Genomic DNA, 23,504 nt, shown 5'->3' on the forward strand with positions numbered 1-23,504 from the left:
ATCTCAGGGTTGGAAGGGACCTCAGGAGGTATCTAGTCCAACCCCCTGCTCAAAGCAGGACCAATTCCCAACTAAATCATCCCAGCCAGGGCTTTGTCAAGCCTGACCTTAATAACCTCTAAGGAAGGAGATTCCACCACCTCCATAGGTAACCCATTCCAGTGCTTCACCACCCTACTAGTGAAAAAGTGTTTCCTAATATCCAGCCTAAACTTCCCCCACTGCAACTTGAGACCATTACTCCTTGTTCTGTCATCTGCCATCACTGAGAACAGTCTAGATCCATCCTCTTTGGAACCCCCTTTCAGGTAGTTGAAAGCAGCTATCAAATCCCCCCTCATTCTTCTCTTCTGCAGACTAAACAATCCCAGTTCCCTCAGCCTCTCCTTATAAGTCATGTGCTCCTGCCCCCTAATCATTTTTGTTGCCCTCCGCGGGTTTCTTTCCAATTTTTCCACAGTCCAGCGGAGGGCAACAAAAATGATTTGGGGCCCAAAACTGGACACAGTACTCCAGATGAGGCCTAACCAATGTCGAATAGAGGGGAATGATCACGTCCCTCAGTCTGCTGGCAATGCCCCTACTTATACAGCCCAAAATGCCGTTAGTCTTCTTGGCAACAAGGGCACACTGCTGACTCATATCCAGCTTCTCGTCCACCATAACCCCTAGGTCTTTTTCTACAGAACTGCTTCCTAGCCACTCGGTCCCTAGTCTGTAACAGTGAGGTTGGCTGGCTGGTCCATGGGAGAAGTTCCTTTTCTTGACAGTTTTTTTAGAGCTGGGATGTAGGAATCAGGGCAGAGATCTGCCCCATCCACCCTCCTCTCTCCAGCTGCTTCAGAAGAAGATACTGGAACCCACCCAGTGTAACACCCCTCCCATGGGGGAAGAACCTGGAGCCATCAGTTAGAGGTTGGCTGATGCCCTGAAGGAGGAGGATTTGTATCCCCTTAAAATAAACGCCCCTCCCTAGTGTAACTGTGGCCATTCTTCTCATCCAGAGTCACATCTAACCCTTTCTTACTGCTGCTCAGCTCGGAACCTCAGTGCTACCCTTGATATCTTGTGGCAGTGAGTTCCGCCAGCTACTTCTCCATTCCTAGACGAGTATTTCCATGGTCGGTCTTAATTCAGCTGCCTTTCAGTGCCATCGAACGCCCATTTGTCCTTGTGTGCCAAGGGAGGGAGGCTAGGAACGCCTGACTAGCCTTCTGCAGCCTATTTGTTTCCCTGTACCCCTCTGTCATAGCCCCTCTCCTTTGTCTCCTCTCAGCAGCCCCAAACCTTTCAGTCTCGCCTCAGTGAGAATTCTCTGACCATTCACATTGCCAGTCTCTGACCCTCCCGTCTCTATTTCTGCTGTCCCTTTCGGAGGCCAGGCAGCCAGTATGCAGTATCCTAGCTGAGGCCAGCACATTGATTATAACAGTTCCCCTCTTTTTCTCCATCCCATTCCTTTTGCATCCTAATGTCTTGGTTGCTTTTCGGACGCCAGCTGTGCATTGAGCAGAGGTCTCTAGGGAACTGCCTGTTGTACTTCCCAGGCCTTTCTCCTGAGATGCCCCAGTTCATTTGGAACTCAGTTAGATGTGAGTCGTTCAGATCATCCCTCCCAATCTGCATCGCTTTGGGTTTGTCAGCACGGCATTTCCTCTGCTGCCCAATGCCCTGCGCAGTTTGGGCCCTCTGAATTTCCTCCCAGACCGCTCTAGTCTTCTTCCTCGTGGGGCATCTGCAAAGTGCTGCTGCCTCATTGCTTGACTCCTTTTCCAGGTTATTATTTATTTATATTACGGTAGCATCCATGCACCCCAGTGTGCTAGGTGCTGTACAACCACAGAACACAAAGGCAGCCCCTGTATGTAAGGCGTTAAACATATTTGTCAGTGTGGCCTAGTGAATAGGGCACTGGGCTGGTCTCAGGAGATTTGGGATCAATTCCCATCTCTGCCGCTGGCCTGCTGGGTGACTTTGGACAAGTCCCATCCCCACTCAGTGCCTCAGTTTCCCCACCTGTGAAACGGGGATGAGGACACTGAGCCTCGATGAAAAGCGCTAGCTAAGAGCTAGAGATTATTATAGTAGCAGACAGCTCCGGCCCTAGCACAGAGCCACGTCGCACCCTGCGATGACCCTTTACCCAGGTTGGAACTAGCCCGTCTCATCCTGCTCAGTCTCTTTGCCACTTTCAGACCCAGGACGGCGCTTTACCTCTTTCCCTGTCAATTCCTTAATAGGCTCGGGAGGGGGGGAGGTCTGACAAAGGATTTGGAAAGTCCAAATAAATGACATTAGTCCACGGCGTGCTAATCCTTCCTTGAGGGAGCGCTGCGCCTCCAGTCAGGGCTGGGGATGCGCACCCAGGGACCCCCCTGCTCCCAGGGCATCTTTGGGGGAAGCTCAGGACTGCATGGACCCTCCCCCTCCCAGGTTAGCGCTGCTGGGAGTGGGGCAGGTTTGCATTGCCATGGAGATGGGATCCCCGAGCATGGATGGGACATGGGGGGGGGGAGATCGTTTCCCTCCCTGCGAGGCTGAGCCGGGAGCCAGCTGGGGCAAGGAGCTAATGCTGGGAGCTGCAGTTGCTCTTGGCAGCATGTCTCGGAGTCCCAGTGCTCTGTGTAATGTTTATTAGGCTTGGAAGGTGTCCAGTGCCATGTCGCCTCCGGCCATTCGGAGTTAAACATTAACAGCCATCCTCCCCAAGGCCCCCACCAGGTCCCCATGCAGCGCTCGTGCCCTGCTCCCTTCAGCCTTGGCGTCCCTCTCGCATCTCCTTTCCTTTGTTCTCCACCTCCCTGCGTCCTCAGGGAGGCCTGCGCAGGTCCCCTCTTGCTGCATGCTCCCTGTCTTCTAATGGCCTGCGGGGAGCTGGATCTCCAGGGAGCACCGGAGCCGTGGGGTCAGCAGAGCTGATCCCTGCCCTGCACCTGGGAGATGGTGGGGCCAGGGGCGGCTCTAGAAATCAGGCTGCCCCAAGCAGCGCGGTGCGCTGCGCCGCCCTTCCCCGGTCCTGCGGCGGGTCCCCTCTTCCCGCGGCTCCGGTTGAGCTCCCGCAGGCATGACTGCGGGAGCTCAACCGGAGCTGCGGGAAGAGGGGACCCGCCGCAGTCATGCCTGCGGCAGGTCCGCTCATCCCGGGCTCCAGTGGACCTGCCGCAGTCATGCCTGCGGCAGGTCCACCGGAGCCAAATGCCGCCCCCCCGGGAAAGGGCCGCCCCACGCGCCTGCTTGGCGCGCTGGGGTCTAGAGCCGCCCCTGGGTGGGGCCCACTCCAGAGGCTGTGGCTGGAAGCCCCCCGGCACTGAGCAGCCTGCTCCCCATGGAAGTAGGAGCAGCTGAGCATGGCAAGGCAGGTGGGGGGAGCGGGACAGGAATGGGATGGGGTTACTGAGCCCCCCGGGAAGGAAGGAGACCTGCGTGTTGTCTCTCACTCACTGTGATTCCCCCTCCCTGTGATTCATAATGGGGCGTATGACTTGTCACAAACATGCCAGGCTAGGTTTCCTCACCCTGGCCGTGCCGGGGGAGTGACCGGGACATAGGTGGTCTAACCGAGAGGTCACAGCCAGAGCCCAGCCTAGTGGTTGGAGCCAGGAACAGAACCGGGCCTGTGGCACTGCCAGGGCTAGAGCCCACTGCGCACTGACCCCACTGGCTCCAGTGAGAGCAGGCTCGAGTGGGGGAGGGGCTGAGGGCAGTGGGCAGGGTTTGGCTCCCACTCCTGCAAGCAGCCCAGGGAGCATTTCCTCCCCAGGCCAGGAAATCAGCTGGTCAGCAGCTGGGGTTAGGAGGAAGCCAGTGCTAGCTAAGCACCTGGGGGGCACTGGTGGCTTTTACACCTTCCTGTGAAGCATCCAGTGCTGGCTACTGCTGGAAAGGGGAGAGGGGCCTTTGGTACCAGGCTGCAAGAGGGCCAGGGGAGGGAAACAGAGGGGCCCGGAAGGGCCATTTCCACCCCTCACCTTGCCCTGCTTTGCAGCCTCTCTGGCCATAGATAAGGGCAAAGTGAAGCACAGCTGGGGCCTCTGGGCCTCTGGCTGCAGAGCCGGCATTCGGAGAACTGCCTCATGCCCTGCCCGTGCAGGTAGGTCCCCTGGGGCGGGGGCGGGGGCGGGATAAGTCACGCATCCAGATCCGGGGTATTGAGGACAGTTCGGGGCTCTGCCATTGTGCAGCTTCCTCCAGCCAGGGCTGAGAGAAAGAGGTGGCACCCCAATCCCCAAGGCAGCACACGGCACTGTGCCCCACACAGCACTGGAGCATGGGAGATGAGCACCCTGCTAGCACTGGCTGCCCGGCTGGTGGGGCAGGACTGCCTGGAGCCCGCTGCAGACCTGGCCTCGTCCTCCCACCCAGGCTAAGGAAATACTGTGACGAAGTGGGACTGTTCGCACTGGGGGCTGGGTACAGTTCCTAAGTATCTAGCAGCAAAAGTCCATGCAGCAAATGCCTGACACTCTGTCTCCTAGCAACGGATGGCCCGGCCCCTCCCTGCAAAGGTGCATCTAAAGCTGTTGGAGACAAAGGGGTCAGGTGACCTCCTGGCCCGGGAAAGAGGGAGAGGGAGAGGGGAGAGGAGGGGCCGGAGGGGGGTGGGCAGACGGGAGTTGGCTGGAGAAGAGAGGGGAGGCAGGGAGACCGGGCTCTGATCCCCGAGGGGGGCTGGGAGGCCCCCAAGATGGACCTAACCGGGGGGATCCGGTTATCTGTGCCTGCAAGGCCTGTGTTGGACTGTGTTCCTGTCATCTAAATAAACCTTCTGCTTTACTGGCTGGCTGAGAGTCCTGGTGAATCGGCAGGGAGCCCGGGGGTGCAGGGCCTGGCGCCCCCACACTCCGTGACAAATACCCACAATGCCTTTCACTGAGGGCAGCCATGCCCACAGGCATGGCAGCCGTGCTGTGCAGGAAGGGTCCCCCGCATGGCGGCCCTGCCCAGGTGATGCCAGCAACTGTACAGCAAGAGCTGCTTTCGCTCAGCCCTCACGATCTTTCTTCCTTTCTAGGCCCCCCAGGCCCGCCAGGGCGGGATGGTGCAAGGGGCATCCCCGGAGAGAAGGGATTTCCAGGCCTTCCAGGGGCCCCGGGACCCCCAGGGCCCCCTGCCCCAGTGGGGCCTACAATATCCCACATCGCTGACCCAAGTAAGTAGCTGGGAGGGAGGGAGAGGGGAAGGTAGCTGGCTGGAGACAGAGCATGTGCTAGGGGGCGCTGGGCTGCAGTGGGGGGGTCAGTAGGGGATGGTCCCAGTGTGGCACTCGGGGGTGATGTGCCCTGGAGGGGCTGGTTTCCAGAGGAGAGATGAAAGGCTCTGCCCTCCTGTGCTCATTAAAGGCCCTGGCACTTTACCAGCGAGTCAGTACGAACATGCTGACGGGCAGGGGCTGGGAGCCAGGCAAGCTGGGCTCGATTCCTGGCACCGCTGGCTTTGGCCAAGTGACTGTGCGAGGAGACACCCAGTGGGGCTGGAGAAGCATCAGCCCGTCCCTGCCCCCACAGCCCCAGGTGCTTGGGCTGGTGCTAATGCTAAGCAGAGGTGGTGCTGGAAGCAGGCTGAGCCCCCGGGTGCTGGGAGGGAGCGGGGTCAGATTTCACTCCCCCAGCCCCTCGGAGCAGAGAGGGCTCAGTGTAAGGGCCCAGCCTTCGTTTGCAGGCAGGCCAGTCGGTACCATTGCTCATCCAGGCACCAACACTCCACACCCTGCAAGATTCGCAATCTGCAGACATGGGCATCTGCTCCCTACCACTGTGCCTGCCCATGCATGCAGCTCCCCCCACTCAGACCCACGCTGCACCCGGCCCTCCAGGGCCCACATGTGCAGGGACCCAAGGCAGACAGTGAGACAGGATGGCTGCAGCTCAGGCAGCAGGGCACTGGGACCGGCAGCCCAGGAGAGACTGGCTAGTGGAAATGATCACCGTAGTGCAATACAATGGTTTAGATCATGGATTCTCAAGCAGGGAGTTACCAGCACACCCCCTCAGGGGGCACGAACACACTACAGGGGTTTGCAATCACCTAACACCTTCCTTAGTAATTTTGTGGGGTGGGATCCCAACCCCCTTTTCTGTTGTGATACAATGAGTCACTGTTGAACTGGGGGGACGTGTCTAGTGAGGTCCCACAGGAGTCAGTCTGGGTTCAGTACTATTCAATATTTGTATAATGACTTGTATAGTGGAGTGGAGAGGAAGCGTATAACATTTGCAGATAACACCAAGATGGGAGGGGTTGTGAGCACTTTGGAGGTCAGGATTAGAAGTCAAAAGGACCTTGACATATTAGAAATCAAAAAGATGAAGATCAATAAAGACAAGTGCAAAGTGCTTCACTTAGGAAGGAAAAATCAAATGCACAATGACAAAATGGGGAATAACTGGCTACGCAGCTGTACTGCTGGGAAGGATCGGGGGGTTACAGTGGATCACAAATTGATTGTGAGTCCCTGGTGTGATGCAGTTGCGAAAAAGACTATGATCATTCTGGGCTGTATTAACAGGAGTGTCGTATGTAGAAGAGGAGAGGTGATTGTCCCGTTCTACTTGGCACTGGTGAGGCCTCAGCTGGGGTCCAGTGCTGGGGGCCCCACTGTACGAAAGATGTGGAGAGAGTCCAGAGAAGAACAACAAAGATGATCAATCTGAGCTATGAGAAAAGATTAGAAAAACTGGGCATGTTTAGTCTTGAGAAAAAAAGGCTGAGGGGGGGGGGACCTGATAAGAGTCTTCAAATATGTTATGGGCTGTTATAAAGAGGACGGTGATCAATTGTTCTCCATGTCCCATGAAGGTAAGTAATGGGCTTCATCTGCTGCAAGGGAGATTTAGGTTTGATATTAGGAAAATCTTTGTAACTCATGGTTCAGCTCTGGAACTAGCTCCCAAAGGAGGTTGTGGAATCCCCACCATGGGAGGTTTAAGAACAGGCTGGACAAACACCTGTCAGGGATGGTCTAGGTCAGCGGTCCCCAATGTGGTGCCGCGGGCGCCATGGCCAGCAGGGGAGAGAAGCCATGGCCCCGCGCCTGCTGGGGACAGAGAACTCCGGGGCTGCAGGCTGTGGGCGCCGGTGTTCTCGGTCCCTGGCAGGCGTGGGACCGCTGCTTCTCTCCGGCTTCTCCGGGGCTGCAGGCTGTGGGCGCCGGTGTTCTCGGTCCCTGGCAGGCGCGGGACCGCTGCTTCTCTCCGGCTTCTCTGGGGCTACAGACTGTGGGCGCCGGTGTTCTCGGTCCCTGGCAGGCGCGGGGCCGCGGCTTCTCTCCGGCTTCTCCGGGGCTGCAGGCTGCGGGCGCCGGTGTTCTCGGTCCCTGGCAGGCGCGGGGCCGCGGCTTCTCTCCGGCTTCTCCGGGGCTGCAGGCTGCGGGCGCCGGTGTTCTCGGTCCCTGGCAGGCGCGGGGCCGCGGCTTCTCTCCGGCTTCTCCTGGGCTGCGGGCGCCGGTGTTCTCGGTCCCTGGCAGGCGCGGGGCCGTGGTTTCTCTCCGGCTTCTCCTGGGCTGCGGGCTGTGGGTGCCGGTGTTCTCGGTCCTTGGCAGGCGCGGGGCCGCGGCTTCTCTCCGGCTTCTCCGGGGCTGCAGACTGTGGGCACCGGTGTTCTCGGTCCCTGGCAGGCGCGGGGCCGCAGCTTCTCTCCGGCTTCTCCAGGGCTACAGACTGTGGGTGCCGGTGTTCTCGGTCCCTGGCAGGCGCGGGGCCGCAGCTTCTCTCCGGCTTCTCCAGGGCTACAGACTGTGGGTGCCGGTGTTCTCGGTCCCTGGCAGGCGCGGGGCCGCAGCTTCTCTCCGGCTTCTCCAGGGCTACAGACTGTGGGTGCCGGTGTTCTCGGTCCCTGGCAGGCGCAGGGCCGCGGCTTCTCTCCGGCTTCTCCTGGGCTGCGGGCTGCGGGCGCCGGTGTTCTCGGTCCCTGGCAGGCGCGGGGCCGCGGCTTCTCTCCGGCTTCTCCAGGGCTACAGACTGTGGGTGCCGGTGTTCTCGGTCCCTGGCAGGCGCGGGGCCGCGGCTTCTCTCCGGCTTCTCCTGGGCTGCGGGCTGTGGGCGCCGGTGTTCTCGGTCCCTGGCATCGCGGGGCCTGCCTAGTGCCAAGCAAGGGAGAGAAGCCAGGGCCCCGCGCCTGCCGGGGACAGAGAACTCCGGGGCTGCAGGCTGCGGGCGCCAGTGTTCTCTATCCTCCCGGCTTCTCTCCGGCTTCTCTCTGCACTGCCCAGAACTGGCACCAAAAAAACCAAGAAACAAAAACCAAACCAAACCAAAATAAACCCGCTCCGACTCTGCAGAACGGCCGGCCTGCCGCCCCGTAGCATGTGCTGCCCCAGGCACGTGCTTGCTCCGCTGGTGCCTGGAGCCGGCCCTGCATTATGTGAGTAATTGTTGGCGCCTGCCACACTCTTCTGAAAACATGAATGTGCTAAAGCAGCAAAGAGTCCTGTGGCACCTTATAGACTAACAGACGTTTTGCAGCATGAGCTTTCGTGGGTGAATACCCACTTCTTCAGATGCAAGTGGTGGAAATTTCCAGGGGCAGGTATATATATGCAAGCAAGAAGCAAGCTAGAGATAACGAGGTTAGTTCAATCAGGGAGGATGAGGCCCTCTTCTAGCAGCTGAGGTGTGAAAACCAAGGAAGGAGAAACTGGTTCTGTAGTTGGCAAGCCATTCACAGTCTTTGTTTAATCCTGAGCTGATGGTGTCAAATTTGCAGATGAACTGAAGCTCAGCAGTTTCTCTTTGAAGTCTGGTCCTGAAGTTTTTTTGCTGCAGGATGGCCACCTTAAGATCTGGGCTCTGGGCTGCGTGCAGCCACGGGGAGCTCTGAGCCCTTTCAGTCCCCGCCGTGGAGCCGGTGCGGTCCAGCACGGTGTACTGGCTCTTGCTGGTATGCCGGACCAGACCAGATCGGCTTACTTTCACCTCTGCTTAGAAATATCAGAAACGGCAAGTCTGGTCTCCCTGGCTTTGCTGGAGGACTCCTTGGTGGCATGGCAGGAGATGTATGCTGTGAGCTGTCACGTTTTCATTAAAAGGGTGGGAGATCCTTAACAAAGGCCCCTTTCTCCCCTTGTTGGTTGGCTGTTGGAGTTTGATGAACTGAGTGGGCGTTGGCGCGCTAGCGGAACGCTCCCGCACGGAGCACGGGGCAGGCCCTCAGGTTCAGATCCTGGCCCAGCTGCTCAGAAGCTACGGGCTCGAGGTGGCAGTCACTGCGGGAGGGTCTCTGGCCTGTCAGACCAGCGGATGAAATCCCTCCCCCTCTCCAGTGCTCATCTTTTACTGCCATGGGATGCCCCAGTTCTCCAGTCAGCCACAGAGTCTCCCAGGTTAGATGAGACTTGATATTTGAATGTAAAATATTTCTTTTTAAATAAAACCATTCTAGGGCGTCTTTCTCCAGCATAGAAAAGCAAAAAAAAAAAAAAAGGGGGTGGGGGGCTGAGCCCAACTGTGTGTTTCCTTGGAGGCTCACCTTTGCCTTTCTCATTCGCACACTGGGAGCCAGGTCCCTAGCCCTAAGCTTCTGGTACCCACAGTCCTCATCAGACCCTTGGAGTGTGGCCTAGTGGACTGAGCACTGGACTGGGCCTCAAGAAACACAGCTTCTATTCCCACTCTTTTGGGCCTGCTGGGTGCCCTTGGGTGCCTCCCTGTGCTTCAGTGTCCCCTCTGTGAAGTGGGGATGCTGACGCTGGCACTGAGGTGAGCTAGGTGTGGTTATTACACGTCAGCCTGGACCCAGGTGGACTGCCACCCAGCGCGCAGTGCACAGCCCTCAGGGACCCGGCCCCAGGAACCACGGCGGCAGCAGCAGCACCGTGCGCTGCTGTGACTTCACGGGGCAGGTGCCAGTGTCTGAAGCCGGGACTCAGGGCTGCTGACAATGAGCGGGAGCCTTAGCTGAACCTCAGCTGGAGGTGTTAACCCCTTCACTGCTGCAGGGTCCAGCGTGTGAGTGGTCACTGTAGGGGGGCCTGCCTGGGCTGGCCCGAGGGAATGTCAGCAGGAAGAGACCAGCTGGATCCCTCCATGTGCCAAGGGACACCATGCAAGGCAAGGACTCTGATCTTGGGCGTCTCCTCTGCGCTGGGTCCCAGATCAGTGGCCGTGTCTGGCTGGGAGGGAGGCAGAGCAGGGGGGCCAGGCTGTCCCTCAGCTGAGTCTTGTGTAGAGCACCCCCAGCAGATGCTGGCCTTCCATGGCTGCAGGTTCCGGTGGATACATTTAATATCGGCCCTTGTCCTCGATTGGCTTGGCCTACTCTGCCCCCTAGTGGCCAGATTTAGCAGCCCACCTCCATGGGTTAAAGTGCAGCTTCTGAACACATGCTAAACTAAAACCACTTGGCTTGGGCGTGGATCAAACCATTTCTGGGCAAGGCTTCCAGCTGCACGTGCGCCCATGCCTGTCTCACTGTGTCCGTGCTATGGGCCTGTACGTGTGCCTCTGCAGACAAGAGTACCCCGCTCTTGTATAGCTCTTTTCAGTGGTTGAGCTCAAAGTGTGTTACAGAGGAAGGCAATAGCATTATCCCCATTTTATAGATGGGTAAACTGAGGCACAGAGCAAGTGACTTTTTTAAGGTTATCCAGAAGGTTAGTGGCAGATCAGGGAACAGAACCCAGATCTCCTGAGTCCCCGTCCAATGCTCTCGCCACTTGGCCACATGTATGGATCTAGGCATGCATGTCTGAATGTGCAGGGATGGGTATATGTGCTGAACGAGGACTGCTATGCATGGCAGTCAGTGCCTATGGACTACACAGGCAAAGTGTGTGTGATTCAGACAGCGGCTGGAGCATTGAGAAGAGCCTGCCGCTCAGTCAGTGGGAGAGGCTTGTGCCGAAGGCCCGTGCCTGACCCCTGCTGGTAACCGTGGTGGCCTGTGCATGCTGGCACGTGCAGGCGTGAGTCTGATCAGCTGTGTCTCCGAGTGGCTGGCTGGCTGCTATGTCCCTGCTGTGCCATACCCAGCAGATCTGGCCCTGAGCCCAGATCTCGCTGAGCGAGCAGCTGGACTTGTGTGCAGTTGACCCACACTCGGGGATGTTGGGCCCATTTCATTGTGGCTCCAGGAGGAAAAGGGGGCTCCCCAGAGTCCTTATAAGCCAGCACCGCCTGACAGTCTCCTCTAATCTCTCCTCCCTCCATGTCCCAGGGGACCCGCTTCTGTCAAACACCTTCACCGAATCTGGCAGCGTTGGCACCATGGGGCCTGCGGGACCCCCAGGGCCTTCAGGGCCAATGGGTAAGTTCCCCTCCTCCCCATTCCTCACTGGAGCCCTGATATCCAGGTAGCTGGTTACCCCATCCAGTGGAGGTCTCCCTCCAGTTCCCCACAGCCTCCATGGGGCTTTGCCCAGGGCAAGGCTGGCACAAGGGATACACATCTCATGGGAATGTGCCGCCAACTGATGGGTGTAACAGCAGAGATATGAGCCTGGTGCCAGCTGAGGGGGTGCCACCCCCGGGGTGCCACTTGGAACTGGGATACCACTGAGCCCACCTGACCCACCAGCCTGGGCTCCCTTTACACTGTACTGCTACGCAGCCTGTCAAGCCCTTCCCCAGGCTTCAGACTGCACTTTACCAGCACACATACAAGTAGGGGGACACACAGATGCTGAGATCAGCTCTGCATGGGAAGCAGCAAAGATGCAAGGTGCCACAGGATTCTTTGCTGCTTCTACAGAACCAGACTAACACGGCTACCCCTCTGATACTCTGCATGGGAAGGCTCAGCTAAGGAACTGCCCAGTACTCAAGTGCACACCCCCCTCTGGAGTGTAAGCCCAAAATTGCACCGTCTTGTGCTGCACAGAGAACTGTACCGCGTAAGCTCGTGAAATTCGCCCCTTCCTTCAATGTGGAGAGAAATATGCAACAGCTTTCTGCCCCAAGTAATGATTTCCACACACTGGTCTTAAACAAAACAAAACAAGTTTATTAACTACAAAAGATGGATTTTAAGTGATTATAAGGGATAGCAAACAGATCAAAGCAGATTACCTAGCAAATAAAACAAATACGCAATCTAAGCTTAATATACTAAAGAAATTGGATATGTGTAACAAATTCTTGCCCTAAATATTGTTTTAGGCAGATTGCAGAGATTCTTGAAGGCAAACTGCACTTGCTTGCAGCTTAAAACTCCAGGTATTCCTGTCCCAGGCCAGACAATTCTCTAGCCTGGGTGCAGCCCTTCTCCCCTAGTTCAGTCTTTTTTTTTCTTAGGTGTTTCCAGCAGTCCTCTTTCTTGGGCGGGGAGGCAGTGAAGAACAAACCATGCTGATGTCACTCCCCTGCCTTAATTAGTTTTTGCAGATGGCAGGAATCCTTTGTCTCCCAGTTTGATTCCCACGCCCAGTCAGTGGAAAAACACTAGCATTATGATGGAGTCCAGTGCCAGTCACATGTCCCTGTAGGGCTGTCGCAGCCATGACTCAGACGTTCCCAGGAAGGCTTCCCAGTGCGAGATTAGCATCTTCTAAGCCCTATTGGTCTCCCTAATGGCCTCTCCTAGCCAGCCTTCTGGACTGATCGCATGCTGCCTAGTGGGCATTCCCCAGTGTAAACACATTTGTAATAGATACATAGACAATATTCCTAACTGCAGATACCAAAATGATACATGCATACAAATAAGATAATCAGATTCAGTACATCAGAACCTTTTCAATGATATGTCACATGCCTTATCTTGCACAAAAACATAATTATGTCATACTTATGTCATAATAATATTATTATGAAGAATATGGGGCATAATGACACAGTGTGTTCTGCTCCTCTTGTTTCAGGTCCTCTGGGCCCCCCGGGGCCAGTCGGGCAGCCAGGCCCTCCGGGGCACGATGTAAGTGCTGTATCTGGGGGAGAAGGGGCGGGGGACAGGGCCTGAGTATCTCATCTCTCCTGTTGGGGTGGGTACGTGATCTGCTGCCCCAGGTCATCCCTTCCCTGAATACACGAGACCCCCTTCTCCCCTCCCCATGGCACTCAGAACTGCCCTCCCTCTTCTGGATACACAAGAACCCCCCATCACCTGGGCATCTGGAGCCAGCCCCTTCCAATGGTTCCAGCTAGGCTGTGGCCAGGCCGGGGAGAGCGGCCCCTGAAACCAGGATGCTGATCCTGTCATTGTTGTGCAGGGTTTACCCGGAGCGCCAGGTGCTGACGGAGCCACTGGTCCCCCAGGGGAGAAAGGAGACAGAGTGAGTGACCCCCAGCCCCTGCCACGCGGCTAGTAGCTGGGGCTGTGCTTGAGGGGACAGGGCTGCAGAGGGGCGCACAGGGCAAGGCTGAGGGCAGGGGCAGTGGTGGAGCAGGGACATCCTGCCTTTGAAATGCCAGGCGCAGACTCTGGCGTTGCTCTGGGCCGGGCCAGCAGGCACTGCCTATGTCTTGCGGGGCCTGGGACCAGCCAGCCCCCTGCCCCCCGACACTTCCCGGGCCATTGCCAGAGGCGTGAGCTCAGCCCTGGTGGGTGGAGGGGTTACCACTCGCAGGAGCAGCTCCCTGGCTCTGTGGGGCAGAGCGCAGACCCTTTGCTCTCAGACTGGGGGCCTGTCTGAGACAAGGTGGGTTGCTGGACACGTGCCTCTGTCTCTGCCACTACGACCAGCTTCTTCACTGGCAGCTTGGGCAGAGAGGCCATGGAGACAACGTTCCCCTCCTGGGGCAGGCTTGGGCACGGAGGCAGGGACAGTGTTGGGACTCCATAGGGGACCCCTTCCACCTCCAAGGCTGGCAGTGCCGCTTCCACCAGCAGAGGGAGACAAACGGCTCTCCCCATCCATCCATTCCCAGGCTGTGCCCTCCACCCTGGGGATGGCAGAGACCGTTCTCGGGCTCCCCAAGCGGGCGATGCTGTGCCAGATGAACAGGCACACGAGGGGCTGGGATCTGCCCAACGGCCATGTGCCGTCCCACTGCTCCTTACTCTGAGGGCTGGCTGTCTCTGAGATGCTGGAGGGGCTGGGGCAGCGTGCCAGGCCACGGCCAGGCACTCGCCTTCTCCTCCTCTCTCTAGGGCCCTCCTGGGAGCAGAGGCCTGGACGGGGAACATGTATGTTGTGGGGCTTGATCCCTCAAATCCATTCCAGTGCTCTGTGTGCTGGGGGGAGCCCCTGATCCAAGGTTCCAGAGCCCCACGGCCTACATGGGGAGGGGCCTCTTCTCATGCCCCTCACCCCAGAGCCCCCAACCCACACCCAGAGCCCCACGCAGGGAGTGGGCTGTCTGTGCCCCCTCCCCCCAGATCCCCCGCGCCCCACGCTGGGAGACAGCTGTCTGTGCCCCCTCCCCCCAGATCCCCCACACCCCACACTGGGAGACAGCTGTCTGTGCCCCCTCCCCCCAGATCCCCCGCGCCCCACGCTGGGAGACAGCTGTCTGTGCCTCAGAGCCCCCTGCCCCACGGTGGGAGAGGGCTGTGTGTTCCCCATCTCCCCCAGTGCCCCCTGCCCCATGCTGGGAAGGGTTCAATTGGCCTCTGTGGGTCTGTTACACATTGGAGGGAGGATGGGGGCCAAGGCCAGAGTCCCAGCTTGGGCAGGAGTTGGTGCCAACTGGTTGCTCTTCCCAGGGTGTCCCCTGTTCTGTGGAAAGGGGCCTGCCTGGGGGTGGGGGAAGGAAAGACGTCCCTCCTCATGCTGGGGGCTGCCCTGTGCTCTCCACTCTCCTTCCCGTATGCCCCTCCCAGCAGGCCTCTTCTGTCCTCCCCGCCAGGCTTCTCAGCCTCGGGTGCCCCTTGTGTCAGCCGCCCTGGGCTGGCTCCGGCTCACGCTGGCATCTCTCTTGTCTCTGTTTCAGGGGCAGCCGGGTCCCAAAGGCGAACAGGGGGAGAAGGGCACCTGGGTAAGCACAGGGCACCAGCCGCTCACTCCCCCACTGCTGTTCTGCACACTGCACCCGGTCCTGGCACCAGCCTCCCGGGGGGAGGGGGGCTTTGCATTGCAGCATCCTGCCACGACCCTTCAGCCCCATAGACAGAGCCTGCTCCGCCAGGCTCCAGGGGCCTGGTGCGGCCCCAGCTCCAGAGACGGGTGTCCCATGTGGAGGGGACGGGCCCACAGAGCCCCTTCTCTCCGCTCATGGCACAGAACCCCCCTGCCCTGCCCTCGAGCGCCACCTCCTAGGAGAGCAGAGACCCCGCCCAGCGTGAAGCCCGGGGCTCCCTGGAGCCTGCAGGGCACAGCCCCCTGCCATGGTATGGCGCTGCGCGTTCCATCCCCCCTCACCATGGAAGTGCCCCCGGCAGGGCCGTGGCCAGGAGCTCCCTCCTCCCGTCTGCTGGAGGCCCAGCTGGCCCGCCAATCTCTGGACCTGGCCCCTTCCCCGGGGCGCCCAGCATGACACCCAGCTAATTCTGGGCCTTTCCACTGCCATCGCTGCCACGCGGGGCACGGTGGGGGAAAGCTTTGGGCCCATTCCAGCCTGACCTCCCCCCGCCTGGGCCTCCCCGAGACGGGTGCTAGCGGTGCTGCCCGTCGCCTCTCGTACACAGACGCAGCCGCGGCCGGCCACGCCTTGGGCCCCGGCTCGCCCTGGGGTGAAAGGTCAGCGGTGCCGGTCCGAGCTGCCTCCGTGTCTGGCTGGAGGCGCTGGCACCTCCCACTTTCATCCCTTTGCGCAAAGCTGGAAAGGCCTCTCTGGGGATGGGGGCAGGGGCCAGCGCCGGGGCCCGGCTCACAGTACGGGACCCCACCAGGCCCGTGCGAATATTAGCGCCTATGGTGAAGCTGGGTCTGTCCCCGCAGTGCCTGGAGCGTGTGGAGCTGCAGGGCAGGCCTGGCCCAGAGAAGTGGGTGGTGCCAGGGCTTCCGACCCCCCTCGTCCTGGTTGTGGGGTTAGCGATTGATACAGCTGTGGGAACCTCTCTTTACATGTCTCGCCATCTGCCTGCTGGCTGCAGTGAGTCCTGCTACTAACCCGCAGCATGTGCCCTCTCCACTCCCTGCGTGCCCCCTGCTCCGCCCCGGCACGAGGCTAGCAGCTGTCCTGAGCTGCTGGGCCAGCCCTGCCTCCCCCCCATCCCCACCTCCCAACCACTGTCTGACAGGTACCAGCTAGCTCCTCCTTGTCTCCTCAGTGGCCCCAGACTGCATGTCCCCCATCTCCTGTCTCTCACCTCCCCCTCCCTGCACTTGGCTAGCCCCGCACACGGCCCTGGCTGGCGCCTGACCCCCATGCTCTGTTGCACCCTGGCAGTGAATCTCTGTGGGCGGAGGAGGAAGAAGGGTGGTTGGTTTGGGGAGCAGGAACAGAGGAGATCTGCTCTGGGTGTCTCCCCTGCCCCGTCCCAGGGACATTCCCTGGGCACGTGGATGCTAAGGAAGCCAGGAGGGATTGCAGGGGCTGCAGCAGCATCCAACCCTCCAAAGCCCAGAGCCGAAGTCACCAGGGGCGGAGGGAGCGTCTGGCTTGGGGGTGCTGCCCTGGGAGCCCTAAAGCCGGTTGGGGGAGAACTCCCCCAGCAGGCCCTGCCGAGGCCAGCCCTGGAGTGGGGTTGAGGGGGGACCTCCAGGGTGCATGCTGGGCTCACGCTGCAGTGCCGGCCCAGGCACACTGCAGAACAGCTCCTGGCTGCCCTTGGTCCTGGCAGGGCCACAGCAGCCCCTGGGGCAGCCCAGAGCAGGAAGTGTGCAGAGGTGCCCCCGTTCCCATTGCCAGAGGCCCCACTGGGGAGTGGAGTCAGCAGCATGTTTCAGGAGTGCCTGGGCCAGGCCAGGCCACCCTGCAGCTCCCATTGGCCTCACTGGCGGCTGGGGGTGCCCAGTGCCTTGGAGATCCAAGCCCTGGCAGTGACCTGGGCAGCGCAGGCTGGGGGCTGGGGAGCCCGAGAGCCCCAGGGGCTCTCTGTGTGCCGCAGCCTCAGCACAGACCCCCTCTTATATCCCAGGCTCCTGTCTGTGTCGTACGGCTGCAGCTCCCGCTAGGGCCAGGGGCCTGAGCCCTGGGGCAGGCCAGCACCTGAGGGGTGGGAGGAGGCTTGTCCCAGCTTGAACCCCATCAGCTGACTCAGCCAGGGGATAAAATGGGCTCTTGCCCCCTGAAGGCAGCCCCAGGGTGAGAATCCTGGTGTGGCCCAACAGCAGCCCCTGCAGGCCAACATGAGCACTGCGGCTCCCAGTTATTCCCACCTGGGAACTAACAATGGGCGCAATGGATGAGGGCACCCAGCAGTGCAGGGCCCCCAGGAGTAGAGGACCCCACTCCTCATGGCAGGGCTTTGCCAGGGTCCTTGTGGGACAGTGGAGAGTCGTCCTTTGGAGCCAGAACAGGCAGCAGTGCCAAAGGCTACTGCATTTCCTGAGCCCCCCAAAGCCCTGGCAGGCTGCGCACTCAGCAGCCACTTCCCCCAGGCTCTGAAATGCAGCCAGCTCTGGGCTGGGCATGGCAGCCATGCTGCACAACGGTGGGAGCACCCCAAACCCCTGGGGCTAGCTGCATGGGATAGAGTCGCACCTGCAGGGGTGGGGGGAAGGGGCAGGGGATAGTGGCCAGCGATGGGATTCAGCCAGGGCACTGCTGCTGAGTCTGGGACTCATGCTCTTTCCGTGTCCCCCGTGGGCTGACCCAGCTCTTCCCCCCCCCAGCGGCATCTGTGTTTGTCATGAGCTGTGCCAGGTGAATGCTGCATAATGTCCACCCAGCCCAGCCTGCTCCCTGAGGCACAGCGTGTGCATGCCTGTTATGTCAGTGCCCAGCTGGGCGGGAGGGGCTTTTAAACCAGCTGCCCACCCCCTCGAGAGAGGGCGACTGGGCTGTTCATCCCTCTTCTCCTCCCCCCTTTGCCTGAGGTCCCGGGGGTCAGAGGGTACCCACAGGCATTCCCTTCACGGCTGGATCTGTCTCTTTCGTCCACAGGGGGAGGGGTTACACCAGCTCCGAGAGGCTTTGAAGATTTTAGCTGAGAGGGTTTTAATCTTGGAAACAATGATTGGGCTTTATGGTGAGTAGAGACAGACAGCAGGACAGGATTCCAGGCTGCTGGTGTGGGGCTGGGCTCCCAGCGAGGGGCAGAGCAGGACGCGGGAGGCCCACACCCGCTGCCACCAAACAAACAGTGCTCCCTGCTTCCAGCCCACGGCCCTGCTCAGCCCATGGTGCGAGCAGGGCCAGTGAGTCAGGCTGTGGGGGGGGCTGGGGCTCGCTGGCCCCACACCTCCCTGCCCTGGGAGCTTTGCCTGTTTGTTTATGGCAGCCGGTGGGATTTAGTCCGCCTGCCATGTGGGTCGGCGGTGTTGGCTGCAATGACATCATCCCACTTCAACAGGGCTTAGGGCGACTGTGGAAACCCACACTTTGATGACATCACAGTGGCCTCCCACCTGCTAATGTGATGGAGCCGCTGGAGGAGGAAAATCCCAGACCTCCCCACCCTGCTCCGCACTGGGGGAGGGTCCTGGGAACCAGGACAACAGCACACCCCCAAACCCCAACACACTCACCCAGGCCCTGACATCGCCAGGGAGTGCAGCTAAACCAGCGCCGTGGGGAACGGGCCACTTGGATTCATCTGAACTCAGTGGGGAAGGGGGCAGCTTCCAGTGCAGAGAACAGACCTGCTGTGCATGCCGCAGACCAGCTAGGAACGGAGTGCTGGGATGGTCCCCAGGGATCTGCCTGCTGTTGGAGCACGCCCCCTAGTGGCAGCAGGCAGATGGGATTGTTAATTATAGATTTCCCTTTCTGTTATGGTGAGAGAATATTTGTATTGGGGCCCCATCGTGTTGGGTGCCGTTCAGGTTCCCAGTGAAACGCTGGCCCCTGCCCCTGAGCACCTGGCAGAGGCTCTCCTGGGCAGAGGAGAAGCACCTTTAAAATGACATTGAAATATTTTTAAGGATGAACTAAAAACAGCCACTCAGTCCCAGTGGCATCCAGGTTGGTGCCCTTTAATGGTGAAAGGGCTGGGGGCGTTGTATGCGGCTGCCACTTCAGAATCCCTTGATTTTATGCTGGTCCTTTCCCAGCCACTGCAGCCCGCAGTGCTTGGAGTAATGATCAGGGCCGAGGGACGTGAGGAGGCAGGAGAGGAGTTATAGGAAAGGAGTGCAGGGGTCCCTGGGGGTGTTCCACCCACAGATGCAGAGGGGGAGCCTCCCACACTAGCAAGACATTCTGGGAGGGCTCGAGAGAGGAGGCGAGTGCTGGCTGAGCAGAGAGAGCCAGGAGAGGTAGGGAACCCCAGTTCCGGGGGATGGCTCTGAGTGTAGGAGTAAAGGATTCCTGCTATTCCCACCTGGACTCTAATTTCAATGGGAGCTAGAGGTCTGACCCTGCCTGCTCCTGGTGAGCCTTGCAGCCTTCTCCCCTGGAGCCTGGTGGTGTGCATCCAACAGCCTGGAACCTGCCTCCTGCTCCTCAGAACAGCTTGCTGGCCCTGACACCAGGGAGAGAGGGAGAGTGTTTAACCTGTGCAAAGCACCCATCCTCCGCAGGGAGCCCAGGAGCAATCGCCTGGCTGGGGCCGGCTAAGATCCCTTGGGGCTCCCTTCTCCTCGCAGAGGAAGTTCTTCCCCCAGCCCTCCAAGCTGCTGTCCTGGTTCCCTGACTCAGCCCTCAGTGACGGATCCCCCTCCCTTCCCCCGTCGAGGGTGAATGAATTCGCACTCTGTGCTCTTCTCGATCTCCACTAGGCCATTAGCTTACAATCCTTCCTACAGCAGCAGGCCCAGCTGGAGCTCCTGGCTAGAAGGGTCACCTTGCTGGAAGCCATCATCTGGCCAGGTAACAAGAGGCTCAACTTTTCCTACTCTGTTCTTCCTCAGCATGATTTCTGAACCGTGTGTGCTGGACTCCTTGAATGGCTGGGCCGCTCGGAGCCAGCCCTTTGTCGGGGACTCCATTGTATCCATGGGCTCCCCTTTGCATGCCGAGCCTGTGGATGACAACTCCTCTGTGTGTTTGGAGCCAGATGGTTGGGATTCCAGTTAGGTGCTGATACAACCCTTCCTGTCTCGTAACTGCCAGCTGGGGAGGGGGAGGAGGTGCTAGTACTTGAAGCCGCAAGTGGGACTTCCCTAACTCAGACTGCAAGGCAAGTCTGCATGGGTCTGTCCTGTGGGGCCCGTCCTCTCGTGGCACCACTGGCAATTAGCAGCATGAGCTATGGCACAACAGTGCCCTGGGTGTCTGCACTGGGTATCACTCGGGCGCACTGACCATTCCGGGTTTAGCTTGAAGGCGGGTTTCCTTTGCTCTGCCCTGCGGGAGAGAGGGCACGACAGACGGCTCTGTACAGGGATAGATACTGCCTTGATCATGGTCCTGCGCAATGTGTGTTCCCTGCCTGTGGCCAGGGACGCTGGAAAATCGCAGGTGCAGATGGTCCATGAAATGGGCTGGAAGTGCTGAGCACATCACAGCAGGGTCTTCTGGCCATTTCCTGCAGAGTCTAAAACCTGGCTTCAGTGGGAGCAGAATCCCACCTCCCGTTGTCATTAACAGCCCCTGACCGCTCCTCTCAGCTGCCACTGCACAGGGTGTAGCCTGAATGCCATCAAACTGGGCGGCCCCAGAGCGCTGAGCCCGGCTGAGCCATTTCACCGGAGCCTGGCTGAGCCCAAGAGGTGCTGCATTATTCTGGGCTCTGTGGTCACCCACCATCCCCAGCCAGCTGCTTAGATTGGAGCCTTCCCCCGTTCACTCGCCCTCTGTAGCAGCTGCAATGGCGAGGGAGCACTTGGCCCCAGAGCCATGAAGGTCTTTAGGTGCCCCCATGGGAGTTAGGCACCTACAGACCTTGGAGGAGCTGGGCCTTGACTCCCTTTGTCCACATGCCGCATACATCACCTGGCTGGAGAGCAGAGACGTGAAGTGACAACCAACCTCGCCCAGACCTGGAGGGGGAAGCCAGAGCCCCGAGCTGAACCTGACACTCCCACTTTGCTGCCCCGTGTTGCCTCATGTGGCTGCATTGTTGCCAATCACGTTCTCCTTCACGGGGAGGGCAGGCTCCACAGGGGGCCAGGCAGTGGCAGTATAATGCACAGGCCCATGCCCGGGGCCCCAGCCAATTTAGGGGCCCCCAGGAGCACCAGAACTGTGCCCCCCCTTCCTCTTCCCTGGGAAAAAAACCTTCTGGATCCAACATATGGATTCAAATAAGGGCACCATTCTCTCCTTGGCAGCGCTTCTGAAGCAGCCACATGCCTGGACACAATGCGACTGTCCTTGGAGATGGCACAACCAAACCCTGGGCTTTGGGGAGATTAGAGGCTGAACTCTGCAGCTTTATCGCTGCCGCTGCCCACAAAGGCAGGGAGGCCGACAGACCATGGCTAATCCCTGAGACTAGCCAATGCCCAGAGCTTTGGCCTGCAGCACCAGGGCAAACACATGGCTGCTGGGTGCGCTGCCTAGGCCACTGGTACGCTAAGGAGTAGCCGGACACTGACGCTGCTCAACAGAGCCAATGCCCTGCGATTGGCCAAGCTCCCTGGATGGGTCTCGATGGAGAAACGTTTGGATTTGACTCTGCTTTTCTTCCCTCCCCCTGCTAGAGCCAGAGCCGGGTTCAGGCGCCGAACCCTTCCCCACTAGCGCCCCCAGCTTCCACCGGGGCAAGCGCGACAGGCTGGCAGGCTACAGAATCAGCCCACACCAGCTGGCCCAGAAGGCTGAGGACGAGAGCAAGTGAAGAGGGGGCAGCCCACCCCCAGCAGGGGGCATCTCCCCAAGCATGAAGGCCCCCTTGGGTACGCCCCCGCCCCTCCCCCACATCGTTCTGGACTGTGGCATGAAGAAACGCTCGAGGAGCCTTCCCAGGCCGTGGCGCTGGCCGGCGTGATGTCGTATTTATTGTGCTCCCGTTCTAAAGAGGCCTGGACCCAGAGCTATGTGTGTACTAACGGACCCCCTGCTGGCTCCAGCCCCCCCCCCCGTGCTCCCCTCATTGTACTGCAGGGGGCGCTCGTAATCTCTTGGTGCTATTGTGTGGCATGGCTTCGAGATGACCTTGGCCTGCAGCTCCCGGCCTGGCAGGGATGGCAGAGGGGGCTTCGTTCCCCCTCCTGCCCCCAAACTGCAGAGGGTTTATCCTGGGCACGCGCCAGGAATTCAGTCCTGAGGGGGTGCAGGGGATGGTGCCTTGGCCTTTCCCAGTCCCCAGGGATTGGCTCAGCCCCATGGAGCCAAGTTCCTGCCTTTTCACCTGTGAATCCAGCCCCCGAGCAGGGGCAGCTGGCACCTGTAGCGCTGCCCAGCACTAGGCTCTCCACCAGTCCGTTACCCCGTTACGGGTTTGGGCCCCGGCAGCCCCTGAGCAGCTCTGCCCGTCCCACCGGACACTAGCACTGAGGTGGGGCGGCCCCCGCTGAACACTGAAAACCAGGCTGAGCTTGGGTGGAGCATACACCTGCTCGAACCCTGCCTGCTCTTGGCCACCCCGCTCATCTCTGAGTGTCCAGACCTCTCTCAGGCCCAGGGGCTTCCACCATCCAGCCCATTCTTCCCCCAACCCATGTGGGGAGCAGCCCGTGACCCAACAGCCAGGCCCCCACGCCGGCTGCTGTGCTGGGAAGGTGTCTGCACACAGACGGGGATGGGATGCTAGACCCCACTGTGGCAGGGGCACCCCGCACCCCAGGCAGTCTCGCTCCCATGTGCCCGCTTCTTACACCCCAAAGCTTTACCTGGAGCAACAGTTCTTCTGGGGCAGGCTCCAGCTGAGCCGCAGGCAGGTCCCCTTCCAGCATCCCCAGCCCCACCCTGAGCACCTTCCCCCAGGGAGGAGGGATCTTCCACCTGGAGGCCAAAGTGTCACCGAGGGCAGTCGCCATGGGCATGGCTGGACACAGGCAGAGGCCAGGCCTTAGCTCCCTGCTCCACCTCCTTGATCAGCCTCCCCTCAGCTAACCATGGCTGGGGAGGGCTCCAGGGGAGACACAACCAAAACCTACCTAGCAGCAGCACAGCCTTGCCCCACCTCCCCCCATCCTTCCCTGTGGGGCCTGAGACCCACTAACAACTGGGAGAGCTGCCGTAAAATGGGGAGAAAGGCCAGGAGCAGGGCAGTCTGGGGTCATTAGTGGGGAGGCCTGTCTGAAACCAGCACCCAGTGCAACCCTGTCACCAACTGCGCAAGCGGCTGGGGAGGGCACCTGCCTTTGTATTGTGTACGCTCGGGATCCCGGCCAAGCGGGGGACGAATGGTCTAAAGGTCATTAAAACGTGTCCCTAAGCTCCAGCGCCATGGCAGTCTGGCTGTGCTTACAGAGCTGGGAGGAGCAGCGAGGCTGCGGGACTAGCACCACTGACGGGCATCAGCTGCAGCCAGGAAGGATGCTGGCTAGGGGCCCGGCGCTCCCAGTGCCCTGCAGCTCCGCCCTCACCCAGACACTGCACCAAGGGGAAGGACCTGAGGGAAACAAATGACTGGCTGAGCCTGGCCACGGGCAATGAGAGCAGCCAGCAGCCTCCCCAGGGTTTGGTGAAACTTTATTTCTCCAGCAAAGAACAGCGACAGGTCACTTCCACGGGTCAGCTCCCCAGGCAGGCACATCCGGC

General features: G+C 59.7%; 1 protein-coding gene across 7 annotated transcripts in view; it reads left to right on the forward strand.

Annotated features, from left to right (window-relative positions):
* EMID1 (EMI domain containing 1) overlaps positions 1 to 23,184 on the forward strand; it is a 127,783-nt gene extending 104,599 nt beyond the window's left edge. For 2 of the 7 annotated variants that reach the window (XM_044990266.1, XM_044990265.1), the window contains 7 exons: positions 5,012 to 5,149; positions 11,149 to 11,238; positions 12,791 to 12,843; positions 13,139 to 13,201; positions 14,802 to 14,846; positions 19,634 to 19,724; positions 21,500 to 23,184. In XM_044990266.1, coding sequence (XP_044846201.1) covers positions 5,012 to 5,149; positions 11,149 to 11,238; positions 12,791 to 12,843; positions 13,139 to 13,201; positions 14,802 to 14,846; positions 19,634 to 19,724; positions 21,500 to 21,636 — 617 coding nt within the window. In that variant the 3' untranslated portion in view covers positions 21,637 to 23,184. Of the gene's footprint in view, positions 1 to 5,011; positions 5,150 to 11,148; positions 11,239 to 12,790; positions 12,844 to 13,138; positions 13,202 to 14,801; positions 14,847 to 17,858; positions 17,944 to 19,633; positions 19,725 to 21,499 lie in introns of all 7 variants that reach the window. The other 5 variants (XM_044990270.1, XM_044990271.1, XR_006573920.1 and 2 more) reach the window with 5 other exon arrangements.
* The last annotated feature ends 320 nt before the right edge of the window (positions 23,185 to 23,504 follow it).

This window comes from Mauremys mutica, chromosome 16, assembly GCF_020497125.1.
Source record: "Mauremys mutica isolate MM-2020 ecotype Southern chromosome 16, ASM2049712v1, whole genome shotgun sequence".
NCBI lineage: Eukaryota > Metazoa > Chordata > Testudines > Geoemydidae > Mauremys > Mauremys mutica.